Source organism: Argopecten irradians, chromosome 9 (assembly GCF_041381155.1).
Source record: "Argopecten irradians isolate NY chromosome 9, Ai_NY, whole genome shotgun sequence".
In the NCBI taxonomy this organism is placed as follows: domain Eukaryota; kingdom Metazoa; phylum Mollusca; class Bivalvia; order Pectinida; family Pectinidae; genus Argopecten; species Argopecten irradians.
Window position 1 is genome coordinate 2,103,994 of NC_091142.1, and position 12,246 is coordinate 2,116,239.

The 12,246-nt window shown below is 36.3% G+C and overlaps 1 protein-coding gene across 1 annotated transcript in view; it reads left to right on the top strand.

The window, feature by feature from the left end:
• LOC138331074 (E3 ubiquitin-protein ligase RNF10-like) overlaps positions 1–12,246 on the top strand; it is a 36,206-nt gene extending 23,960 nt beyond the window's left edge. The window contains exons 14-17 of the mRNA XM_069278529.1: positions 1,821–1,922; positions 4,290–4,486; positions 4,776–4,974; positions 10,552–12,246. Of these exons, the coding sequence (XP_069134630.1) occupies positions 1,821–1,922; positions 4,290–4,486; positions 4,776–4,974; positions 10,552–10,658 (605 nt within the window). The 3' untranslated portion in view covers positions 10,659–12,246. The remainder of the gene's footprint in view (positions 1–1,820; positions 1,923–4,289; positions 4,487–4,775; positions 4,975–10,551) is intronic.

The following is a 12,246-nucleotide window of genomic DNA, read 5'->3' on the forward strand; positions in this document are numbered from 1 at the left end:
ATGACTGTTGAGATATAACATTGATATGACTGTTGAGATATAACATTGAATGACTGTTGATATAACTGATTGACGTGATATATAACATGGATAAAACTGTTGAGATATAACATTGATATAAAACTGTTGAGATATAACATTGATATGACTGTTGAGATATAACATTGATATGACTGTTGAGATATAACATTGATATGACTGTTGAGATATAACATTGATATGACTGTTGAGATATAACATTGATATGACTGTTGAGATATAACAATATGACTGTTGAGATATAACATATGATGACTGTTGAGATAAAACTGTTGAGATATAACATTGATATGACTGTTGAGATATAACATTGATATGACTGTTGAGATATAACATTGATATGACTGTTGAGATATAACATGGATATAACTGTTGAGATATAACATTGATATGACTGTTGAGATATAACATTGATATGACTGTTGAGATATAACATTGATATGACTGTTGTTATATAACATGGATATAACTGTTGAGATATAACATTGATATGACTGTTGAGATAAAACTGTTGAGATATAATATTGATAAAACTGTTGAGATATAACATTGATATGACTGTTGAGATATAACATTGATATGACTGTTGAGATATAACATTGATATGACTGTTGAGATATAACATTGATATGACTGTTGAGATATAACATGGATATAACTGTTGAGATATAACATTGAGATATGACTGTTGAGATAAACAAATTGAGATATAATTGATATGACTGTTGAGATATAACATTGATATGACTGTTGAGAATAAATGATATGACTGTTGAGATATAACATTGATATGACTGTTGAGATATAACATGATATAAACTGTTGAGATATAACATTGATATGACTGTTGAGATATAACATTGATATGACTGTTGAGATATAACATTGATATATACTGTTGAGATATAACATTGATATGACTGTTGAGATATAACATTGATATGACTGTTGAGATATAACATTGATATGACTGTTTGAGATGATATAACATTGATATGACTGTTGAGATATAACATTATTGAGATAAACATTGATATGACTGTTGAGATATAACATTGATATAACTGTTGAGATATAACATTGATATGACTGTTGAGATATAACATTGATATGACTGTTGAATGAGATATAACATTGATATAAACTGTTGAGATATAACATGATATGACTGTTGAGATATAACATTGATATGACTGTTGAGATATAACATGATATGACTGTTGAGATATAACATGATACTGATATGACTGTTGAGATATAACATTGATATGACTGTTGAGATATAACATTGATATGACTGTTGAGATATAACATTGATATGACTGTTGAGATTAAATGATAACATGGATATGACTGTTGAGATGTAACATTGATATGACTGTTGAGATATAACATTGATATGACTGTTGAGATATAACATGGATATGACTGTTGAATATAACATGGATATGACTGTTGAGATATTATGACTGTTGAGATATAACATTGATATGACTGTTGAGATATAACATGGATATAACATTGATATGACTGTTGAGATATAACATTGATATGACTGTTGAGATATACCATTGATATGACTGTTGAGAGAGATAAAACTGTTGAGATATAACATTGATAAAACTGTTTTGATATAACATTGATATGACTGTTGAGATATAACATGGATATAACATTGATATAACTGTTGAGATATAACATTGATATGACTGTTGAGATAAAACTGTTGAGATATAACAATGATATGACTGTTGAGATATAACATTGATTTTACTTTATAGAGGACATAGAGAAGCGCCGCAGCATGAGACAAAGGAAACACAGAGAGGAACGACGTAGGTCAAAGAGGATTCAAGAGGATGAAAAGAAAAAAATGGGAATAAGTATGTTGTCAAATGTTATTGTTTGAGCGTTGGTGTGGGATGTTTTAAATGAGAGTTTGTATGTGTGGTCTAGCCTGGACTGCTGGTCTGTAAAGGATTCAGGAGATCTAATTGTATGTATCTGTTACATAACTTATCCGATCAGTCATAAATGTTGTAAGACACATGTAGTAACACTATTGTGACGCCACAGGTAATTATGACATCATCATCAAAATATCACGTTGCACGATTGTCTCTATAGACGGAACCATGGAATCCAAGCCTGATTTGGCCACTTTTATATAGAACCAAATTTGAAAGTTTTGTCTATATTTCCATAAATACAAGTTATGTGATTAATAGAATCTTGCATTGTGGCTATGTAATATTATAAGACTGTTTCATATGTGGATATGAAGGATATGGATATTCTACCTGAGGGTCACAAAATGTTGTTAAACCTGAGGCTTGCCAAGGGTTTTACAACATTTTGTGATTCCATGTATGAAAGAGTATTTTTCTTTCATACCTCGTCATTTTATTGCAATTTTACTACTATGATTTTCCACCATTTTGAAATGAATTTGAAATTAAACACACAACTGCAAGTCAATTCTCCATACATGATAATTACACAATATTTTCAACGCAAATTCTGTTGTTAGGTCATATGACCTGAAGGGTCAGGATGACCTATAGTCATCGTGATTTGTCTGTCGTCGTGCGCCGTCCGTCGTGCGTAAACTTTTTCCTTTAAAACGCTACTCCTCCTTAACCACTAAGCGGATTTCATCCATATTTGGTGTGAAACATCATTGGGGAAGGACAATCATATTTTTAGCCCACCATCATCAGATGGTGGGCTATTCAAATCGCCTTTTGTCCATGGTCCGTCGTCCGTCCGTCCGTCCGTTAACAATTCTTGTTACCGCTATTCCTCAGAAAGTGCTGAAAGGATCTTTCTCAAATTTCATATGTAGGTTCCCCTAGGACCCTAGTTGTGCATATTGCATTTTGGGACCGATCGGTGAATAAGATGGTTAGCCATGCAATACAGCTTCAGGCAACATGAGTGTATTGCCGGAGACCAGCCATTACTATAAATATTATTAGCCATCAGCTTGGATCTGGTACCGTACAGGTAGTGAGTTTACTCGCAATGTGATTGTTGCAAGCTAACATACGTATCCGCTAGCCGATTGCTGTTGATTGTTAATGATCTCAAACACACTAATTACTTATTGTGACAATTTTAAACAAATAGATTCAAATCTTTTTAAATGTTCCTGATTACTATTCATGTGTAATATCTCAAAGCATTGATATGTGCACGGAGTACGGCGGACCGGACCGCCGATGTTTTAGACATCTGCAAGATATTTTAGTTTCAGGTTAAGGTGGCCTATAAAAGAAAACAAACACGATGCGGTTTTAATATGTTATTTCTTCTTAATACAACACTTCTTTGTGCAAGTTGTCAAGCATTTCAGGGGAATATTTTGCATTGAAATTGTCACCTTCATATATCGATTTTGGGACTCCCTGGACATCGTTTTTTCCCAAAAAAATTGATGCGCAAAATATACTGATAGTAGATTTTTTTCAGCATTTTCAGCCCTAAAAAGTACCTGCGCAAATTACACTGGTGCGCAAATTATACAAGTTTTTATGGTACTCATGTAGGTACAGGGCAAGTGAAAATTGGTGTAAACTTGCCCGATTTTAATGTAAATTACCCTGTTTTGGGTAAAGTTAGACTGAAATCTTAAATTCGGGCAAGTGGTTTTCAAAATAAGTTTCTTTCCCTGAGATGTGAGAGAATAAATCTTACACTCTTTTAATAATTTGATATGCCATGAGCCTTCAAATTATTGAACTTGTTAATGAATTTCATATTACATAACCACTCATGTAAGATTATCTATTTAAATTAACTTTAATGTTAAACTTATTATCAATATAAAAATGTTTGATTCATTGTGTGAATGTTTTTAGCTCCATGAGTGACTAATTAATTGTGTGAATGTTTTTTAGCTCCAGGAGTAACTAATTAATTGTGTGAATGTTTTTAGCTCCAGGAGTAACTAATTAATTGTGTGAATGTTTTTATCAGCTTAATGAGTGACTAATTAATTGTGTGAATGTTTTTAGCTCCAGGAGTAACTAATTGATTGTGATAATTTTTCAGCTCCAGGAGTAACTAATTAATTGTGAATGTTTTTCAGCTCCATGATCGATGAGTGACTAATTAATTGTGTGAATGGTTTTAGCTCCAGGAGTAACTAATTGATGGTGTGAATGTTTTTCTACTCCAGGAGTGACTAATTGATTGTGTGATTGTTTTTAGGTCCAGGAGTGACTAATTGATTGTGTGAATGTTTTTAGCTCCAGGAGTGACCATTGTGCACAGCCAGTTTGTGCCGGGGGTAACATCAGAAAATCATCCGTCTTCCCCAGCAGCTGCTAGTGATGACGGTACCATCTCGCCTTACTCCCCAGTAAACAGTCCTGTTACTGGGTCGTACCCCACTGACGCTGAGGCCCAGGATGGGGACCAGACAACCAACATATCATTCGCTCAGGTACATCACCATTCTCTATCCCTTCTTATTTTTCTTGGTTTGTCAGTCTCCATCACAAATTTTTCTCTTACATCTGATTCAGATTGTGACATTTTCAGTTTGCCCAGCACCTGTTGTCCATGGGTCTATACAAAACCACATGTCTACAGTTTGAATCCATTTTTGCTATTGCAATACTATTAGTCATAAGATTTCCCCCCTTTAATTTCATTGATTGCTTTTGTTGTCAAAAGATTTGAGCTTTTGTATACAGCCAAGGGAAATGTATAAAATGGCCTATGTATTACAGATGTTGAAGGCTGGCAAGCGTCAGGAGCCTATGTGGCCAAAAGTAGCCAAAGAGCCAGTACCAATCCGCCCTCGAACTATTAGTCGAGGCAGCGAGGACAGTGACCCTGAAGATAAAGTACCTGTCCCAGAATACCACAACTCCTTTGGAGACGCTTTCCAGACTGCCCTGGACAATCTACACCAACTGCCAGCTAAAGGTATTGATTAGCTCTGAATATAAATCAATCTTTGATGATATATTGATCAGCTGGTGTCAGCTAGTGGAAATTGATCCCCGCCCTACACTTAAAAAAAGGTCAGGGTCACCTGCCCTATCATGTGGGTATTTAGCTCACCTGGTCCGAAGGACCGAGGTGAGCTTATGGGATACCACAGCGTCCGGCGTCCAGCGTCCGTCAACAATCGACTTCTTCTCCATAACCACTGGTCGGATTTCAACAAAATTTGACTGGTAGCATCCTTATGGGCTACTAAGGCCAAAAATTAATTCTTAGTTTCTCAGGCCCCGCCGCATCGACATTTACCCCCGCACCAACTTTTTTATGCGCCATAACTTAAAAATTAAAATTGAGACCGCCGCATCGAAAGCACCCCAAATTTCCATTGGAACTCGCCCGCAATTTCCATTCGAAAACGCACCCGGAAATTGGCTCCAATTTTAGTATGCACCTTTCATTTCCGGTAAAAAATGGCTGCCGATGTCAGCATTTGCTCAAAACGGAATGTTTCCTCCCAGGATTATGTATTTTCAACTGGTTTTCTTTGGATATAGTGACGATTGAGATATTTAAAAGCTGTTCTTAAAGACTGAGTAAGAATTTACATTTTCTACACGTGTTTTCATTGATTTTCATGTCCTTCAAGTGAGAAAAAAATAAAATGTTATCTGCCGCATTTGTTTTCAGAGAAATAAAAAAATAAAAAAAATATTCCCACAGCCCGCACTGACTTTTTAAAAAAGTGGCCTGAGAAACTAACAATTATTTTTGTTTGGCCTAACTGAAAATTGTACAAATGATGGGGCTGATCCCCCGGGGGCTTGAGGGGCGGGGTCAAAAGGGGTCAATTTGGCTATTTCCATATAAACGACTTCTCTGAAACCAAGCATGGGATAGCACCCATAATGCAATGGTAGCATCCTTATAGGGTGGGGATTCCAAATTGTGCAAATGATGGGGCTGACCCCCCGGGGGCCTGAGGGGCGGGGTCAAAAGTGGCCAATTTGGCTATTTCCATATAAATGACTTCTTCTCTGAAACTAAGCATGGTATAGCACCCATAATACAATGGTAGCATCCTTATAGTGTGGGGATTCCAAATTGTACAAATGATGGGGCTGACCTCCCGGGGGCCTGAGGGGCGGGGTCAAAAGGGGCCAATTTGGCTATTTCCATATAAACGACTTCTTCTCTGAAACTAAGCGTGGTATAGCATCCATAATGCAATGGTAGCATCCTTATAGGATGGGGATTCAAAATTGTGCAAATGATAGGGCTGACCTCCCGGGGGCTTGAGGGGCGGGGTCAAAAGGGGTCAATTTGGCTTTTTCCATATAAATGACTTATTCTCTGCAACTAAGCGTGGTATAGCACCCATAATGCAATGGAAGCATCCTTATAGGGTGGGGATTCCAAATTGTGCAAATGATGGGGCTGACCCCTTGGGGGCCTGAGGGGCGGGGTCAAAAGGGGCCAATTTGGCTATTTCCATATAAACGACTTCTTCTCTGAAACTAAGCATGGTATAGCACCCATAATACAATGGTAGCATCCTTATAGTGTGGGGATTCAAAATTGTGCAAATGATAGGGCTGACCCCCAGGTGCCTGAGGGGCGGGGTCAAAAGTGGTAAATTTCCATATAAATGACTTTTTCTGTGCAACTTAACATGGGATTACGTTCATAATGCAATGGTTACATCCTTATAGGGTTTGGATTCAAAATTTTGCAAATGATGGGGCTGACCTCACGGGGGCCTGAAGGGCGGGGTCAAAAGTGGCCAATTTGGCTATTTCCATATAAATGACTTCTTCTCTGAAACTAAGCATGGTATAGCATCCATAATGCAATGGTAGCATCCTTATAGGATGGGGATTCAAAATTGTGCAAATGATAGGGCTGACCTCCCGGGGGCTTGAAGGGGGGGGTCAAAAGGGGTCAATTTGGCTTTTTCCATATAAATGACTTCTTCTCTGAAACTAAGCATGGTATAGCACCCATAATGCAATGGTAGCATCCTTATAGGATGGGGATTCAAAATTGTGCAAATGATAGGGCTGACCTCCCTGGGGCTTGAGGGGCGGGGTCAAAAGGGGTCAATTTGGCTTTTTCCATATAAATGGGGATTCCAAATTGTGCAAATGATGGGGCTGACCCCTTGGGGGCCTGAGGGGCGGGGTCAAAAGTGGCCAATTTGGCTATTTCCATATAAACGACTTCTTCTCTGAAACTAAGCATGGTATAGCACCCATAATACAATGGTAGCATCCTTATAGTGTGGGGATTCAAAATTGTGCAAATGATAGGGCTGAGGGGCGGGGTCAAAAGTGGTAAATTTCCATATAAATGACTTTTTCTTTGCAACTTAACATGGGATTACGTTCATAATGCAATGGTTACATCCTTATAGGGTTTGGATTCAAAATTTTGCAAATGATGGGGCTGACCCTCCGGGGGCCTGAAGGGTGGGGTCAAAAGGGGTTAATTTGGCTATTATCATATAAACGACGACTTCTCTGCAACTAAGAATGGAAGAGCACTTATAATGCAATGGTAGCATCCTTATAGGATTGGGAATTGAAATTGTACAAATGATAGGTCTGACTCCCTGGGCCTTAGACAGCAATAGATGCGAGGTCAAAAAGGTCAATTAGGCTACTACTTTCATATAAATTACTTTGTCTCTGAACCTATGTATTGGATAGCATATTTGTATGGTATCAATAGCATCATTGTATGGTTGTGATTCAAAATTAAACTTTGGGAGTCAATTTTGCTTGTTTTTCTAATTGTCAGAGTCTTGTGATAATTACTAACAAAAAACCAGGTGAGCGATACAGGCCCTCTGGGCCTCTTGTTCTCTGGGCAATCTAGCTTCCTCCCACTCTTTTTAAGACCCTTCATGCACATTTATTTGGGCCACTGAAAATGATTGTATATTCAGCTCTTAATATAACTTTTTGCAATTGATGTAAAATTGATGTTTCTTCCACAAATATATCTGTTCATACATTTATTGAGCAATCTGTACACTCGACACTAGTAGTAAAAATCTACTGAGATAATAGAGCAATCTGTACACTCGACACTAGTAGTAAAAATCTGCTGAGATAATAGAGCAATCTGTATACTCGACACTAGTAGTAAAAATCTGCTGAGATAATAGAGCAATCTGTACACTCGACACTAGTAGTAAAAATCTACTGAGATAATAGAGCAATCTGTACACTCGACACTAGTAGTAAAAATCTGCTGAGATAATAGAGCAATCTGTACACTCGACACTAGTAGTAAAAATTTACTGAGATAATAGAGCAATCTGTACACTCGACACTAGTAGTAAAAATCTGCTGAGATAATAGAGCAATCTGTACACTCGACACTAGTAGTAAAAACCACTGAGATAATAGAGCAATCTGTACACTCGACACTAGTAGTAAAAATCTACTGAGATGACTAGTAGTAAAAATCTACTGAGATAGCAGAGCAATCTGTACACTTGACACACTAGTAGTAAAAATCTGTATACTCGACACTAGTAGTAAAAATCTACTGAGATAATAGAGCAATCTGTACACTCGACACTAGTAGTAAAAATCTACTGAGATAATAGAGCAATCTGTACACTCGACACACTAGTAGTAAAAATCTACAGAGATAGTAGAGCAATCTGTACACTCGACACTAGTAGTAAAAATCTACAGAGAAATATGATTAGCAATCTTACACTCGACACTAGTAGTAAAAATCTGTACACTCGACACTAGTAGTAAAAATCTGTACACTCGACACTAGTAGTAATATGACACTAGTAGTAAAAATCTACTGAGATAATAGAGCAATCTGTACACTCGACACACTAGAAGTAAAAATTTACTGAGATAATAGAGCAATCTGTACACTCGACACTAGTAGTAAAAATCTGCTGAGATAATAGAGCAATCTGTACACTCGACACTAGTAGTAAAAATTTACTGAGATAATAGAGCAATCTGTACACTCGACACTAGTAGTAAAAATCTGCTGAGATAATAGAGCAATCTGTACACTCAACACTAGTAGTAAAAATCTGCTGAGATAATAGAGCAATCTGTACACTCGACACTAGTAGTAAAAATCTACTGAGATAATAGAGCAATCTGTACACTCGACACTAGTAGTAAAAATCTGCTGAGATAATAGAGCAATCTGTACACTCGACACTAGTAGTAAAATTCTCCTGAGATAATAGAGCAATCTGTACACTCGACACTAGTAGTAAAAATCTACTGAGATAATAGAGCAATCTGTACACTCGACACTAGTAGTAAAAATCTACTGAGATAATAGAGCAATCTGTACACTCGACACTAGTAGTAAAAATTTACTGAGATAATAGAGCAATCTGTACACTCGACACTAGTAGTAAAAATCTACTGAGATAATAGAGCAATCTGTACACTCGACACTAGTAGTAAAAATCTGTACACTCGACACTAGTAGAGCAATCTGTACACTCGACACTAGTAGTAAAAATCTGTACACTCGACACTAGTAGTAAAAATCTACTGAGATAATAGAGCAACCTGTACACTTGACACTAGTAGTAAAAATCTACTGAGATAATAGAGCAATCTGTACACTCGACACACTAGTAGTAAAAATCTGTATACTCGACACTAGTAGTAAAAATCTACTGAGATAATAGAGCAATCTGTACACTCGACACTAGTAGTAAAAATCTACTGAGATAATAGAGCAATCTGTACACTCGACACTAGTAGTAAAAATCTGTATACTCGACACTAGTAGTAAAAATCTGCTGAGATAATAGAGCAATCTGTACACTCGACACTAGTAGTAAAAATCTACTGAGATAATAGAGCAATCTGTACACTCGACACTAGTAGTAAAAATCTGCTGAGATAATAGAGCAATCTGTACACTCGACACTAGTAGTAAAAATCTACTGAGATAGCAGAGCAATATGTACACTTGACACACTAGTAGTAAAAATCTGTATAGTCGACACTAGTAGTAAAAATCTACTGAGATAATAGAGCAATCTGTACACTCGACACTAGTAGTAAAAATCTCCTGAGATAATAGAGCAATCTGTACACTCGACTCTAGTAGTAAAAATATACTGAGATAGCAGAGCAATATGTACACTTGACACTAGTAGTAAAAATATACTGAGATAATAGAGCAATCTGTACACTTGACACTAGTAGTAAAAATCTACTGAGATAGCAGAGCAATCTGTACACTCGACACTAGTAGTAAAAATCTACTGAGATAATAGAGCAATCTGTACACTCGACACTAGTAGTAAAAATCTGTACACTCGACACTAGTAGTAAAAATCTACTGAGAAAATAGAGCAATCTGTACACTCGACACACTAGTAGTAAAAATCTGTATACTAGACACTAGTAGTAAAAATCTACTGAGATAATAGAGCAATCTGTACACTCGACACTAGTAGTAAAAATCTGTACACTCGACACTAGTAGTAAAAATCATCTGTGATAACCTATGATCAATATAATTATCAAAACTTGTTTGTTGTTGTAGTTGATGAAGAAGCAACTCTACCACCACCAACTTCTGGTGGTAAGAAAAAGAAGAAACAGCAGAAACTGCTTCTCTTCTCAACCTCCATGGCTCGTGGAGGCAAATAGGAAGGATGGCAAACTTCATCTGCTAAGACATGCACGCTTGAGTGATTGAGGCAGCATAGCCTCTAGAACTGGGAAGAGATGCTGCTAGTTTGTAAATACAGTATTACTCGACCAGAAATGTTGTCAAAAAGAAAGCAATACCACTTTACATTGATGTCACTAAATTTTATTGAATAATGTACATATAGCAAAAAAGGAAGTAATCTGAAATTATATAATTAATGGTAACATAAGACATACTCAAAATAAATTAAACAAAATATTTACATCAAAAATCATGGAAATGAGCCATATTTTGAATGAAGAGAGAAACTGTCGAATAAGCTATACATTCATTGAAGTAAACAACATATTGTTATAGAACAAGCAGAAAAGGTTTTTGGTGAATCTGGTGTGGATTAGATTGTTACAGTTTTATCTGAGTATTGTAGCCTTCCCTTTCCTGACTGTAAGCCTTGTATGTCACTGCTGTTTGTATCCTATGATTCTATGTTTGCTGTGCTGCACAGACAATTGAAACATATGGAATCACATACTGTATAGCTGCTTAATTTAATTTCACAGGACATCGCTATAATGTCAAAATTTTATCCACAAAATAATGATAAATGGTTGACTAATAATGTTTTGCCGTAAAAGCCAGGTTGCGAATTTTAAAACAGCTTAGAATTGTGAAAAATTTAACCTGTATTGATAACCGGCTATATGGTATCTATACAATTTTGTTAGTATTAGTTACCTATTAAATGCCAGTGAGGAGAATTGTTATCCACTTACTGCTATACAATTTAAAGCAACATGAGTTTGTATGTTGTTCAACATTGAATATCATTCATAGTATGGAATGTCAAATGAAATTTTCTTTGTTGTAAGGAGATTTAGGAAAAGTTATTAGGGTTGACGGAAGTTGTTATTTATTGTATCAATGTTTAAAACATCAATTTTTTCACTTCCATATGTGCTAGTATATGTATACTGTACAGCAAGCTATTGCACTCAGTAACTGACATAAAGCCTATAAAAATTTGTTATGATATGGTCTAAAATCTATATCCTGTTAACTTGTATATCTGCCTCCACGATAATGCTGTACAAAGCTAAGTGATCAGTAAATGGTACATTTGTAGTATTGTCCATACAAAATTAGCTTTTGTGGTGATTCAATTTACAATTAGCATTCGTTTCTCTGTAGAACCGGTATCCATGAAAATTATAATTAGTGTGTAACATTGGGTGGTAGTAGAGGGGAATTTATCATTTGAGGAAGGAACTTGGTTTGTGAAGCCATGAAATTATTTCTGTATAGAATGAATTCACTGTTCCTCAGGACATCCAGCAGACACTTGGGAATGTGTTGGGTTTTTTTATTCCCCAAAATCATAAATATTATATGACTTGTGGGTTTGGAAGCCCCATGTCCTGTTGTCATTTTGGATAGGTCAACTGGATGTACTTGTAAGATTTAATAATTGTTAGTTAGTACCAGAAGTTTGTCTGTTCTCGGTATATGTTTTCATTGTGTAAGTCCAGTTTATGATCCTGCTTAATTAACTGCTCTTGTTTTTATTAATAAATCATTGGACTTAGA